Below are 16,249 nucleotides of genomic sequence, written 5' to 3' on the forward strand. Positions count from 1 at the left end.
ATAATGAAAAAAATAAACATAAAAGTATTCAGTATAAAAGTACACATTGAACAATAAATTAACAAAACGTTTATATAACTATAACACGATATTTTAATGGATTATTTTATTGATAATTTTTTTAAAAAAAAATCACTATGTATAATTATAATCTACCCGTCTAACTAAAATATTTTTGTTTATTTTACTATACCATGATAAAAAAAAAAAATGAAAAAGATGTTTAACAATAGCGTTATTGTCTAACATATACGATACTATTTATTTTATTAAAACATAATACACAAATATAACAACTGTGTACATTTACCACATCTACCAATTTAAAGCAAAAAATAACAATTAAAAAAATAAACAAATCGGTTTAAAGTATAATATATTCATTCAACACTGACAAAATAAACAATATTTTTCAAAAATAAACATATACTTAGTTGTATATTCATAGCAAGAAATATTCATAAAAATAAATATAAAAATAACTTTATGTTCATAAAAAGGAAAAAAAATTAACATACAAAACAATCTAAAAAATTAAAAATGACATCACGAGCATAAACATAAAAATAAACAAAATTGCTTCTAATAATAACCAATATATTAAATTTTAAATAAAAATATATTATTCAGTTTATAAAAATAAACAAACAGTCATGTTAAAAATAATAATAAACATATTTGTTTAGAAAAAAAAAACATGTTTGTTTATAACAATGAACAATAATCAATGATCAATAAAACATACAGTCTTAAAATAAACTAACATTAGAAAATAATGAATGACAATGTGAAAAGATCACCGTCTTTATTTAGTTTTTGGCATATATGTGTTGATTTAAATAAAGAGTTTATACATTTTTTGATCCTGTGTTTTGTCCCATTACCTGTTTGGACCTTATGTTTTGATAAATTACTTTTTAGACCCTATGTTTTGTAAAATGGTTAAAATAGAACCCTAAACCCGATTTTGGTCAATGTTTTCTCAACTAAAATCACAAATAATTTACCAAACTAACAATTCAGAACAAAAATAAAATCATTCTGCTTAAAAATTGTGTTGTTATATTTAATTTTTTCTTCATCAAAATTGAGTTTATGATTCTATTTTAACTATTTTACAAAACATAGGGTCCAAAAAATAATTTGTCAAAACACAAGGTCCAAACAGATAATGAGACAAAATACATGGTCCAAAAATGTATAAACCCTTAAATAAAAATCATACATTTAATTTAGACAACCACGATGGCTCCTATAGCGAGCATAGAGCGTGGGGGTACTAGATTTGATGCACGAAACTTGAGGAATGTGGTGGTGACGGCGATGAGAGTCACCTCCACCCATAGTGTTTGGATTTGGGCCATGAAGTCATGGTTCCGGTGAGCTCCATCTACTCTCAATCTCATCCATAATCGGCGACGGAGAAGAATGATATTCCCTCCAATCCGAGTACTCGCCTTTAGGAAACTAGAGAGCATTCTTCTTCTTTTTAAAAAAAATTAAATAAATTGACTTTTGAAAAGTATAGATACAGAAAATTAAGGAATATTAAAATTCAAATATTTTCTCACCATCTATATTAGGAAGTTATTAAAAATAAAAGAGTTTTACATTTAAAAAAAATATTAACAAATGAAATAAAAAATATTCATTAAATAAGTTAAATAAGGAAACATTATATATAATTTTTGAAAAAGGGTAAGATTTATATGTTAAAATGTAATACAAATTTTCAGTATTAATATAGTAAAATATAACTATAATGTAACGAGAACCGTAAAAATCCCATATTTATATATAATAGAATGACCCAAAATGTATGTCGGAGGTACACGAATAAACCAAAATAACGGGGTTGTGAGTCGAGGTGCATAATAATTCGTATTAAATATGCAAATATTAAATAGTAATAATTAGTATGCAGAGTGAACTAAGAAGAGTTGTACATATTCATTGTACTAGTAAAGATGATCGGACTTGTCCATTTGACTTTTAGTCATCCTAGAATACGACATATATCCTGGATTGGATGGTTAGGAGTTGGGCGTTATTGTTGGAAAGTTTTCTATTCATCTCTTTTATATATATATATAAAATTGTATAGTTAATGAATTTTTTTTTTTGTTTTAACGATTTTTTATATATTTTTTTAAACTTTAACATAATATTTAATTTAAATTTAAATAAAATTAAATAATTAAATAAATTAAAATAAGATATTTTAAGATTTTACAATAATAATTATTTAAAAATAATAAAAATATATATTTTATAACTTAAATAAAATTTAGTTAAATTTAAACTTAATATTATATTAAACATATAATATATAATCTTTTGTTGTCATTGTCAAATTAAAAAACTAGAACAAACATAAATATAAACAAAATAAATAAATTAAAATATGATATTTTAAAATATTTTATGATAAGTTAAATAATTAAATCATATTTATTTAAAAATAATAAATGCATACATATTATTTTTTTTATCTTATAAATTTGTGTGATAGTTTATTTTTTATCAAGTGATTGAAACTCTTTTTCTTCATAAAATTCACTAAAGGATATTGTGAGATACATTAGAAATTAAAAATAATTAATGCATGTATATTATTGTTTACACTATGAATTTTTCTATTCTTATTTTATTTTTATTATTAATTTATTTTTAAATATTATTGTATTTTATATATATGTCATGTAGTCATGTAAATATATATATACGTTGTCTTTATATGTCATATATGTAGAGATTATTGATATAAATATTTATATATACTATAGAACTATAATTCATTCTATTATATATATATTTAAAAATAGTGAACCAACTTTTATTAAAATTATAGACAATATTTACAATTTTAAAACTAAGCAAACGTGCATTGCATGTTGTTTCTACCTAGTATATAAATATATAAGACAATTTTTCTATAGGGGCTTCACTTTAAGCCATATCGGTGGGGCTCTGAGTGTTTCTCGACTCGTGAACAGTTTTCGGTACGATTTTTTTTTAATGACCGTGTATATTGTAGCTATTTAGAGCATCTTGCAAATTTTTAGAAAATTCTGAATAGTTTACAGTACCGAAAACTAAGTTCAAACATGTTGATTTCCACGCGCATAAAAAAAATTAGCCACGCGTACAACAACATGTTTGAACCTAGTTTTCGGTACTGTAAACTATTCAGAATTTTTTGAAAATTTGCAAGATGCTCTAAATAGCTACATTATACATGGTCATAAAAAAAATCGCGTTGAAAACTGTTCACGAGTCGAAAACACTGAGAGTTCCACCGGTAGGACTTAAAGTGAAGTCCTTATAGGAGAATTCCCCTAAATATTTATATATATATATATAATTTTTTGAGTAACTTATTTTTAGTATTTTCGATATATGCATACGTGGTAACTTTATTTTTTTTATATGACAGTGTATAATATAGTTACAAGGGACGTCTCACAAATTTTTAAGAAATTATGAATAATTTTGAATATCAAAATCAAGATTTAAATAGTTTATAGTTCGCTTGTATAACTATTGAAACAATCACGCATGTAACAAGTTGTTTAAATTTTGATTTCAATATCCTAAATTATTTTCTTGAAAATTTATGGGAGGTTCCTTTGTATATATATTATATATTGTCATATAAAAAAAATTAAAGTTTCAGTTCATTTGTATACCAAATATACTAAAAATACATATAGATAATAATTCAAAATATTCAATACTAAAGTGCAGGGTTACTCTAGTGGTACTCGATGTATGGTGATTTCACCCTAATATTTTCTTCGTTTAACTTTCTAAGAGCACTTCCATCCGGTGAGGTATATTACCAAAATTTTTAAAAAATAGCTAAAACTAAGAAAAATTGATATTCATTGGATGATGTATTTTACAAATATTTTTAGATAAAGCTACAGTACAAAGCTATATCTAATGTACACTATTCATCATTCAATCCAATATTATAACATTAAAATATATAAGTGAAATTCCGTTTTTAGTAATTACCAAATTAATTAAACCATGAATTAATTAAAATGCGGAATGGTAATTAATTGTTTACACAAATACCAGTTCTGTCGGAACAGAATCCGAACTTGTCACGACAGAACTGAACACAATAAATAGACAGTGCAAAAATTAAAGAACACAGCGAATTTTTACAAGGTTCAGAAACCCTTTCGGATAACCTACTCCTTGGAGCCACGCCTAGAGAATAAACCAATTAGTAAAGAAACAAAGTGTACAAAAGCATTGACTTAAACAATGTAAGACTCCCTCTTAAACTATTGCCGCAATCTTGTTGTACTCTTCTCTACGAATCTGGTTTGATGAAACGCTGATTCTTTTGAACTCCCTTAAAAGAATAGCGAGTGCACACTTCCTCCCGAAGTGAGACTTAGATAGAATCCTCTCCCGAAGATCCTTATGAACACGTTCACAATAGACACTATCTGTTTACAATGGACTAGATAGATATTCACAAGTACACTCAACACTCTCACAAAGATTAAGGTGAACAAACTTAATCTCTACAAATAAGAACACTCTTCAAAATAATGTTTACAAATATTGAAAATGGAAGAGGTGAAAATTCCAAAGGCCTTGACAAGGTATTTATAGGAAGGGAAATCGTCCAAGGCCATGATTTTCTGGTATCTTTGAAATCAATTTGCGAATTCCTTTGATTTAGGAAAACAGCCAGCCAGATGGATTCTGTGTCGACAGAAAAGGAAACGGATGAGTCAGCAACGCGATCCGTTTGATCTGGCAGAACGAACATGGTCATTTTCTTGACCATGTTCATTTTCGACACCTTCTTTATTTCCAGGATAACCATAATCCCATATAATCCCTGAAAATAATCTCAAGATATTTGCACAATATATTTTTACCAAAAATTGATTATTTGAGATAAAAAAGGCAACAAATATATTCACATTTAGAGATCTTTTCACATTACAAAACCAGCTGAAAATATTTCCAAATAAAACCAAAAATCAATATGGAGATACTACTGATTTTTCTTAATAACTTTAAAATATTTTTGTCTAAAATAAAGTTAGCCAAAAAAGGACTTTACAATCTCCCCCTTTGGCAACTTGATAGACAGAAATATTTTAAGAGTTTATTTTGAAAGATCCTGCAAAGACAAACCAGAATAGAGCAAATAGTAATGTTACATTACTCCCCCTGCGAAAAGCATCTCAAAAGTAACAAGGATCAAAACATAAAACAAGATAAACCGATCAAAATGAACCTTTTACTCCCCCTTGTTGTCTATCAATAAGCCAACGGAGTAATACCAACACAAAACACAATCCAAAGAGTCAAACTACTACTCCCCCTCTTTGTCTATAAAAAAACCAAAAGACAATGACAACACAATTTTTCAAGCCTTTTTTTTTTTTTTTTTAAAGTATGAGAAAATGAGTCTCTCTTTGACCGATTATAAAGAGAAGAAAATGACACTCAGGGATTTGATTTTATTCCTTTTCAAGACCAAATTAATGAATTGATATCCCTAAGAAAAAAAAAACTTTGCACAGTCAAGGAAAAAAAAACAAAAATATAAACTTTTGATGTCAAATAATATAATAAGTGACAAAACAAAAAACAACATATTACCACAGTTTCCCTTTCTTGATAGCCACAGTCAAGTCTTTTTTTTATATATATATAATATAATATATAAACAAAAGTACCAAAAATATCCTATTCTGATTGTGCCCAATGTCTTCGTGCCTTGTCCTTGGAGAAAGTAACAAACATTAATTCTTAACATATTTTTACTATAAGGTTAGAACATATATTTAATATAAATCATGCTTTTATTTTTATTTATTTTTTAAAATCACAAAATATGTACTCCTGACACAAAAAATATTTTATCCAAATTAATAAGTGTGTATGAGTCTTACAAATTTTTCCAACAGTATATCTTAAGCATTTGTGTGTGATTGTGAAAGCAGAGATCATTGCCCTGTATGTCAATTTTAGCATTTTTCAGGGTCATTGCCCTATGTGGCAATTTTTAGCCTTTTTCTCAAAGAGTACCCAAATTAGACGCTTTCACACTATACTGAAGGCTGCATTTATCAGTGGTAGAGTATCTTCTACATAATTTTTAGTTACATAGTTCCAACTTACTCAAAGATGGCATTTTACACAACAGTGTAGGTAGGTCTATTCTAAGATGGAGCCTGAAAATACTTATAAGGATCAAAAGCTCATACACTACAAACACATATTGATTTGGAAGAATATTAATTGGAAGGACTATTTATTTTTATTTTTTTATTTAAAAAAAAATGTCCATGATATATATTAACTATAAATTCTAACAAGTAGTAAAAATACATTTTGTCATAATGTTTGAGACTTTCTATTTGGACAAGAACAAGAAGACAGCAAGCAACTCTTTCTAGCACATGGATATGGCACAACACAAACAATATTTAATTAGTACAAGCCCCCAAGGATTTCCTGAGGGAATAAAATCTGACCGTATCAAGGGCTTTTGTGAAAATATGTGCAATTTGTTTGTCACACTCAATATATTCTAAGACTAAAGTTTTATTTTCAACAAGATCCTCAGTGTGTCGAGACGCATCATCAACACAAAAACATTTTTCATGAGAAATTTTCAAATGTTTTCCCAATCGACCTGGTTCACATTTACCAAAAGAATATTTACTTAAAATCGATAAATCATGAACATGACTCATACTTCCAATTTTTCTCAAATTTTCACAATCCACATGATCATGTTTTTCATGACACAAATTAGTATCACTCCTTGTAATTGTGTGACAATTGTGTGATAGAGATAATGTGTAACAATTATCGACAGATTTATAACCCTTCAAAACACAATTTCCATCTTGGTCAAGCACAAAACAATTATCAAGAGAAAAATTTACAAACAAGTCTTGGTCACAAATTTGACTTATACTAATTAGATTAGTATTAAGTCCATCAACCAAAAGAACATTTTGCAACTTTGGTAGTCCTTCAGAATTTAGAGTGCCACTACCAAGTACCTTACAAGACTTACCATCTCCAAATGTGACTTCCCCATTTTTCAAAGTCTTGAAGTCAGTGAGTATGCTTTTGTTACCTGTCATATGCCTAGAACAACCACTATCAAAAAACCAAGAATTAGAAGCACATGTTGTAAGACAAGTAAAGGCAGCAAGACATTTGAATTTATTTTTCTTCACCCTAACTTTCTTAGGTGAAGTCCTTTTCTTCAATGGCATTTGTCTCAAATTACCATGATGATTAAAGTAATTTTTGTGAAGAAAATTCATCAAGGTAAAACATTTAGGTCGAATATGACCTTTCACTCCACAGAAATTGCAAATTGGAATAAAAAGACCAGATTTTTTATTCTCGAGAACTTTGTTATTGTTTGTCATCAAACGATTATCTGAACATACTTTCAACCATTGATCATACATGTTTTTGTATGATTCTTTCAAAGAATCCTCATCCAAATCAGATTCATCTGAACCACCATGGGAACCCTCATATGTTGAAATAGTATTATTTAAACAAACAAGATTCTCATTCACCTGCACAGCAGGAGGTAAGCAAGAAAAAACAGAAGTTAAGGCAAGATTAGACTTTTCTTCCTCATCACTACTTTCAGAGTCTTGGTCACTCCAAGTGACTGCCATGACCTTCTTATTTTTCTTTAAGGTATTGGCACATTCAGCTTGAATATGTCCAAAACCTTCACACTCCCTGCATTGAATACCTTTTTTATTAGTAGATTCAAAAGATTTTGAAAAATTATTACCTTTGGAGGATTTAGACATGTTTTTCTTGTTACCAATCTTTTTCATAAACTTCTTAAATTTTTTCGATAACAAGATCATTTCATCATCATCTTCCTCATCTGAGCTTTCCATTTTCTCTTTGGAAGATTTCAAGGCAATCGATTTCGCATTCACATCAATTGGTTTCTCTTGGCGAATCTTTTGATTAAGTTCAAAAGTTCGAAGAGATCCCATCAATTCCTCAACTTTCAAGGTGTCAAGGTTTTTACCTCCTCAATGGCTGTGATCTTGGATTGAAACCTGTCAGGAAGAGATCTAACAATTTTCCTAACCAAAACAGAGTCAGACAACTTTTCTCCTAAAGCAAAATATTCATTAGCAATGTCAGACAATTCTTCATAAAACTCAGTGAGGGTTTCTTTTTCAGACATGCGAATGTTTTCAAATCTTGTGGTCAACATTACAAGCCTAGATCGCTTAACATCAGTGGTTCATTCAAATTGAGTTTGAAGGATTTCCCAAGCATCTTTGGCAGACTCACAAGATGAAATCAATTTTATATAACTCTCACCAACACCATTAAAAATTGCATGTAAAGCTTTATTATTATAAATTGACAATTTATCTTCTTCATTAGACCATTCAAGTTCAGATTTTACCTGTGTCTTACCAGATTTCGAATTTATCTCGACAGGTGGTGTCCAACCAGATAATATTGATCTCCAATCCCTTTCATCAAGGAATTTGATAAAAGTTTTCATCCTTACTTTCCAGTATGGATAATTTGTATCATTCAGCAATGGAGGGCGAGTTATAGATATACCTTCTGCAAAGATAGACATTTCACAAGGCACAAAACAAACGGAAAAATACAAGATCGCACTAAGAGTTTAGTGACCCACTCTGATACCAATTGAAATTCCGTTTTTAGTAATTACCAAATTAATTAAACCATGAATTAATTAAAATGCGGAATGGTAATTAATTGTTTACACAGATACCAGTTATGTCGGAACAGAATCCGAACTTGTCACGACAGAACTGAACACAATAAATAGACAGTGCAAAAATTAAAGAACACAGCGAATTTTTACAAGGTTCAGAAACCTTTTTGAATAACCTACTCCTTGGGGCCACGCCCAGAGAATAAACCAATTAGTAAAGAAACAAAGTGTACAAAAGCATTGACTTAAACAATGTAAGAGTCCCTCTTAAACTATTGCCGCAATCTTGTTGTACTCTTCTCTACGAATCTGGTTTGATGAAACGCTGATTCTCTTGAACTCCCTTAAAAGAATAGCGAGTGCACACTTCCTCCCGAAGTGAGACTTAGATAGAATCCTCTCCCGAAGATCCTTATGAACACGTTCACAATAGACACTATCTGTTTACAATGGACTAGATAGATATCCACAAGTACACTCAACACTCTCACAAAGATTAAGGTGAACAAACTTAATCTCTACAAATAAAGACACTCTTCAAAATAATGTTTACAAATATTGAAAATGGAAGAGGTGAAAATTCCAAAGGCCTTGGCAAGGTATTTATAGGAAGGGAAATCGTCCAAGGCCATGATTTTCTGGTATCTTTGAAATCAATTTGCGAATTCCTTTGATTTAGGAAAACAGCCAGCCAGATGGATTCTGTGTCGACAGAAAAGGAAACGGATGAGTCAGCAACGTGATCCGTTTGATCTGGCAGAACGAACATGGCCATTTTTCTTGACCATGTTCATTTTCGACACCTTCTTTATTTCCAGGATAACCATAATCCCATATAATCCCTGAAAATAATCTCAAGATATTTGCACAATATATTTTTACCAAAAATTGATTATTTGAGATAAAAAATGCAACAAATATATTCACATTTAGAGATCTTTTCACATTACAAAACCAGCTGAAAATATTGCCAAATAAAACCGAAAAATCAATATGGAGATACTACTGATTTTTCTTAATAACTTTAAAATATTTTTGTCTAAAATAAAGTTAGCCAAAAAAGGACTTTACAATAAGGATATTATTGATAGTTATAAAAAATATTTGAAATGAATAAAAAATATTTGAAAATATAATATTTAAATGATATAGAGAAACAAAATAGAGAATTTGATGTATGGTAAAATGTAAAACTTAGAGGTAAAATAGAAAAATATGTGTTTTGATGAAGTATTTTAAAAGATAAAGTAGAGCATTAGATGTGAGTGCTCTAAGCCACAAAATCCTGCCTCCGCCATATGTTACATATACATACATCTTTTTTTATTATTGAAAAATCTATCATTATTATAAATTTTTACTATATTACACAATTCGAATCTAAATTTTTAAAAATTACAAAATCTCCCATTAAAATTTTCATATATATATATATATATTTATATATAACTAAATTTATCATTAAGTCAAACTTTCATAAAATAAAAAATATAAAAAAAAACAGTAAAGGACCAAAATTAATAATATTATGAAAATCTAAGTTTCAAAAAATTTATTAAAATTAAAAGAGTGAGCAGAAGAATAAATATTTTGTTAATTGAAAATATAATAATAATTAAATCTACTACGAAAAACTTTGTTTGTTTAAGTCCAACTTGTAAATTTATTAGTAATAATACTTTGACTTATAGCACTAGTAGATGATTTAAAATAACTAATCAGCTAAAATACATCTAAATGAGTTTAAAATTGTACTCCATATCAAATACTCTATTTTACGTCATTTTTACCTATACCTATGTAGCTTAACTACATGTAATTAAGCAATATTTGTTAGCTAATAATTATTTAATTATTAAATGTGGAAAATTGAAAAAGTGGGGTTTTAGTAAAATATTTTGAATAATAAAGTAGAAAAGTTGATATGAGTGCTCTAGTTAAAATTTTCATTTGTTTGTCTAAATTTTGACAATGTTCTCAATTATACTGTGTGTGTTATTTTAGTTAATTAAACTAATAAAAATATTATAAGAAACTTTTGTGATTTTGAAAATAGAAAGATGAGTTATGTAATTCAGTTAAAGTAAAGGGGTGGTTTGTGTTATTATTTTTATTATTATTTGGGTGAAGGAAGAAGTATCATCATATCATATAGTAATCTTATTGGGTAGTACTGCAACACTATCTATAAGAATAGCCTCCATTTTCTATCTTTTCCATCTCACTTATTCAAGCTTTCTTTTGCTTTAGCTTCTTCTTCTTGTTCTTCTTTTGCATAATTCGATTTTGTTCTTCCAATTTATGATCTTTTTCCTCCAAAACTCATACAGATTAAATTACCTTATTTAGTCTGAAACCTGGCATATTTCTTCACTTCTTCTATTCCTTAGCAAAAACATTTATAAAAGGCCTGAAAATCATGTAATAATAATTTCCTTCTCTTCTTCCAACCACCACCCCCCCACAAAAAAATATATATATACATTTAAGTTTTGATGTTTACATGTTTGAAATTAAAATTTCAATTAATTACTACTAATTAGCCAAATTAAGTAGAATTCTATCCACCACTCTGGCAGTAGTTAAATTAATTCCTTAGCAAAACCTTTATAAAAATCTCTAAAATCATGTAAACTCTGTCCTTTTAATTCATAAATTTCTACCCTTTATATTTATAAAACAAAATATATATATACAAAAAAAGAAAAAAAAGTCATCGAAGACCAAAATATTGGAAAAATGCCAGAAACAGAGATAGGATCACCGACGGCAGCGTCGGCTCCGGCGACTCCAGGGACACCAGCTCCATTGATGTCATCGTACAGAGTGGACTCGCTATCTTATGATCGGAAGTCGATGCCCAGATGTAAGTGCCTGCCTGTGAGTGCCCCAACTTGGGGTGAGCCTCACTCTTGCCTCACCGACTTCCCCACTCCTAATGTTTCTCTCACTCGCAAGGTAAATATTTTACATATATATATATATATATATATATAAGCAGATTGTTATATTATAGGGCCATTGTTATATATGAATATGTGTTTATGTAGCTCGGAGCAGAGTTCGTGGGGACTTTCATCCTCATATTCGCGGCAACAGCAGGGCCCATAGTGAACCAGAAGTACAACGGGGCGGAGACGCTGATAGGGAATGCAGCCTGCGCTGGGCTGGCGGTGATGATAGTGATACTGTCGACGGGCCACATCTCAGGAGCCCATTTGAACCCGTCGCTGACCTTGGCTTTTGCAGCTCTGCGTCACTTCCCGTGGGCCCACGTGCCGGGCTACATCGTGGCCCAAGTGTCGGGTTCCATCTGTGCGTCGTTTCTTCTCAAGGCTGTGTTCCATCCTTTCATGTCCGGTGGCGTTACTGTTCCTTCCACCAGCCTCGGCCAGGCTTTTGTGCTTGAATTCGTTATTACCTTTAATCTCTTGTTCGTTGTTACTGCTGTTGCCACCGACACTCGAGCAGTACATACATTTTCATTTAACTAATTCTTTTGTTAATTTTCTCAAAATCTGATATATATGACTAAATTTATAATTTTATATGTATGCATATAGGTGGGAGAGTTGGCGGGTATTGCAGTCGGAGCTACAGTTATGCTCAACATTCTTATTGCAGGGTAATTATTATTACACATATCTCTCCAGCTATTACTTTAATTTCTTTTTTTCTTTGCACTGAATCACTTATGTTTAAGTAAATAGTTATTAAAGAACATTAAAGTCACCCATGTTATATGTTAGTTAATTAAAAAAACAATGTGGGGTTGTAATCACTATAAATATAGCCATCATATTAAGAAGAAAGATTGAAGAATAAAAGTCTTGTTCATTAAAGATATAATAATGGCATATTAGAAAAACAAATTTTTTTTTCAACACAAGCAATAAAGAACTTTTGGCTTGTTATTGTTATGCGCCTCTGACTAATTTAAATCACTAGTAGTGGGATTAAAAGAATCAAATCAGTCAATCAGCTTTATATATGAAAACTATAATAAGTCAAAATATCAGATTCGTCAGAAATATATATATATATATATATTGGGGATGTTTTGGTAGGGTTATAAAAAAGAGTCGGGCTCTTCTGTGTTTTTTAACCTTGAACAATTTTCGACGTGATTTTTTTTTTATGACCATGTATATTGTAGTTATTTAGAGCATCCTGCAAATTTTCAGAAAATTCTGAATAATTTACAGTGCCGAAAATAGATTATTGCACACATGACTAATTTTTGTATACGCGTGGAAAATAATATGTTTGAACTTAGTTTTTGGCACTGTAAATTATTCAGAATTTCCTGAAAATTTGCAGGATGCTCTAAATAACTACAATATATATGGTCAAAAAAAAAAATCACGCCAAAAACTGTTAAAAGATTGAGAAAGACAAAAAAGCCCTATGGTAAGAATCTTTTGAGAGCCCTACCAAAAAATTACCCTATATATTACTCTATTATTGGTAGAATAATGTAGAGTAGTCCTAATTGGACGGTGAAAAGTTATACAATAAGCCAAAAACACGTAAGCTGTAAATGGAAAAGATCATACGTACATAATTGTTTTCTAGTCCCTATAATAATACAATCAAACTGATTGATTAGTGCTAAGAGTGGTTAATTTGAAATAACGTGCAGGCCAGCGAGCGGCGGTTCCATGAACCCTGTTCGGACATTAGGCCCAGCTGTGGCTGCAGGCAATTACAGGGCACTCTGGGTATTCTTAGTGGCACCTACGCTTGGGGCCTTGGCTGGTGCTGGTACCTACACCGCCGTCAAGCTCCGTGACGATGAGGTCGATGTTCTCCAACGTGAAGTGCGTACCGTGAGCTTCCGTCGCTAGCCGCTACCGAATATGGAATATTACAACGTGTTCATGACGAAGCAAGTAGCAAAGACTACTAGTCTACTACTTGACTAGCTAGAAGTTACCTAGTAATAGTAATAGTATTCGAATAATAATGCAGAAGCAACATAGGATGTGACCTAAAGTCTACCCTATCTTTATATGCCGTAACGTGTGTTTGGATTGTTGTGTAGGGCTCTGGTCGGTAGAGTACTCATCTCTCATTGCATATATAGGCTTTTTTTGGCTTGTTGTGAGCAATGTGGCTATAGTACTAGACCAGTATAGTGCTTAATTTACGTATTCCCGATTATGTGGTGAAGACAAAACTATTTGTTATGTATTAATTGTTATTGTTGTTTGGTTTGCTGATAAAATAATAAATAAAAAAATTTAAGAGTGCATGCATTCCCACTCTTCCATTTCGGATTCTTATTTTATCATACTGGGTGGTATTACTTTTGCCCATGTGGATACGGGCAAATCTTTTACAGCATGTGAAAGAATTATAATCAACTTTTTTTACTTAACGAATACATATATTTTCAATTTTTTAGAAATTTTAAATAGTTTATGATATTGAAAATAAAGTATTTTTATTTACGTACAACTAATTATTTTGAATATTTTTTCGGCATCATAAATTATTAGAAATTGATCAAAAATAGGTGAAATATGTCTATTAAAATTACAATATACACTATCATATAAAAAATTTAGATTATAATTTCCCTACATATCGAAAACAAATTTTCTCCTATTGGTAGGTTCAAAATTGATACCCCTACCGAAATATCTCCACATATATAATTATTTTCTTTTAGTTGATTTTATATATAAGGAAGATTATATACTTCACTAAAAAAAAAATATCTAAACTTTTTTGTTCTCACACGAATTGTTCCTACGAGATTGGCACTATTCAATTTATGTAGCAACAATTTAGGATCTAGTGACCACATTCTCATGTAGCAACAACTTCAGTTTATTTCTGGAAAAAAAAAATTTCCTCTCTCAGCGATGACTGTTGTTCCACCACCTTGTAAAGATATAAGATCATGGACCACCTCAGCTCATCTACCACGATGACTATTGTTCCACCTCCTTGTAAAGATATAAGATCATGGTCCACCTCAGCTCATCCACCAGGCCATGCACCAGCTCATCATTTGAGCATCATTGCCTCAGTGGTTCTAGCACAATCACGCCACAATGATTGTATAGAATTAGTTAGGGGTTGTTAGAAATCATTCACCTTTCTGTTATGAAATGGTGCAACATGTAAAGAGGCTAATGGCCCAACTGATTATGTAATATTCCTATTGTATAATATATATACTAATAGAGGCCTCAGGTACAATTGATCCGAGTTTATCCATTATATCTCTCCATAGTATATTTTATCTTGGTATCAGAGCAAATTAAGATCGTCGTTGTCATATTGACTGGGAATGACAACGCTACACTAGGCGCCATCGCTAGAACCGATTGATCTACCCCAATGAATTCTGCTCCACCAGCAATGTAACGACCCAAATTTCCTAATAAGGTTTAGGACCTTGATTAGGAGGTCGGGATGGCCTTAATTGATTTATTGTGCTATTATATGATTATATACATGATTATGTGGGTCATATTATTATATGATGATAAAGGCATGCATGGGGCTATATACTCTACTGTGAGGGCATTTTGGTAATTTGGCTTGTTGAGAGCGTAATTGCATACTTATGTGTATATTGGTAGGCTAATGTTGAGAACACATTATTATGTGGATATATCTGTGATCTGTGACCTGAGACGATCCTAGTGAGCGGTTTAGCGGAAAAGTCATGGCGGGGATTTATACCCGACTTAGGGTGAGCCTGGGGGTATAAATGGGAATATAGTGAGTATATTGGGGTCTATTTTGACATCGAGGAATATAATTGGTGATTAATTAGGTATCGGGAGGTAAGCGAAAAATATCAGAGACACTCGAGGAATTAGCGGGAATTAAGTAAAATGACTAAATTGCCCCTAAGTGGATTAAAGGGTTTAGACTTAATAGGGAGGGAATTTTGGTCAATTAGCTTCTCAGAGATAAGTAGGTTAAGGCTTTATACTTAGTGGGAATTGTAGAATAATATAGAAGTCTGAGGAAAGAAAGAAAAAGAAAAGAAGGAAAAACAAAGGAGTTTTCCTAGAGTCGGTTTGTGGTTCTCTCACCATTTCTCTTCATTCTTCTTGGAGCAAAATTTAGAGGAGAGCTAGGTCAACTAAGCCATAAGGTTTCTGAGCTAAGCTTGAAGATTTTGCAAGGGTTTAGCAAGGAGAGGCCATCTACTTGAGGTAAGACCTTGAAGTTTCTTCAGTTCTGGTTTTGGTTTTTAACTAAGGTATCTAAGTTGAGTTGATGGGGAATTCTAGGGAAGTTGGAGCCAAGAGTTGAGGAGGAGCAGGCTAAGGAAGTCTAGAGGCAACTTGAGGTCGAATTTCCATTAAAGGTATAAGTTTTGATCTTTTAACTTTGATGTTTTGACTGGTTTCTGCTGAGTTTTGAAGTCTAGAAGTGGCTATGGTGAATTTTGAGATTAGGGATGCATGTGCTTGGGTTTTGAGTATTTGGGATGCTTGGGATGAGTGGAGTGTGTTAATAAGCTTGCTTTTGAGTTTGGTG

At 30.8% G+C, this 16,249-nt stretch overlaps 1 protein-coding gene across 1 annotated transcript; it reads left to right on the forward strand.

Moving 5' to 3' along the window:
* The first annotated feature begins 10,922 nt into the window (after window positions 1-10,922).
* On the forward strand, window positions 10,923-14,012 carry LOC133790529 (probable aquaporin NIP5-1). Its single transcript, XM_062228194.1, has 4 exons — window positions 10,923-11,698; window positions 11,791-12,210; window positions 12,304-12,365; window positions 13,383-14,012. Exons 1-4 carry the CDS (start codon window positions 11,480-11,482, stop codon window positions 13,585-13,587), a joined length of 906 nt encoding a protein of 301 aa, XP_062084178.1. The 5' UTR covers window positions 10,923-11,479; the 3' UTR covers window positions 13,588-14,012.
* Window positions 14,013-16,249: the final 2,237 nt, after the last annotated feature.

The sequence above is a fragment of the Humulus lupulus genome, chromosome 1, assembly GCF_963169125.1.
Source record: "Humulus lupulus chromosome 1, drHumLupu1.1, whole genome shotgun sequence".
Classification (NCBI taxonomy): domain Eukaryota; kingdom Viridiplantae; phylum Streptophyta; class Magnoliopsida; order Rosales; family Cannabaceae; genus Humulus; species Humulus lupulus.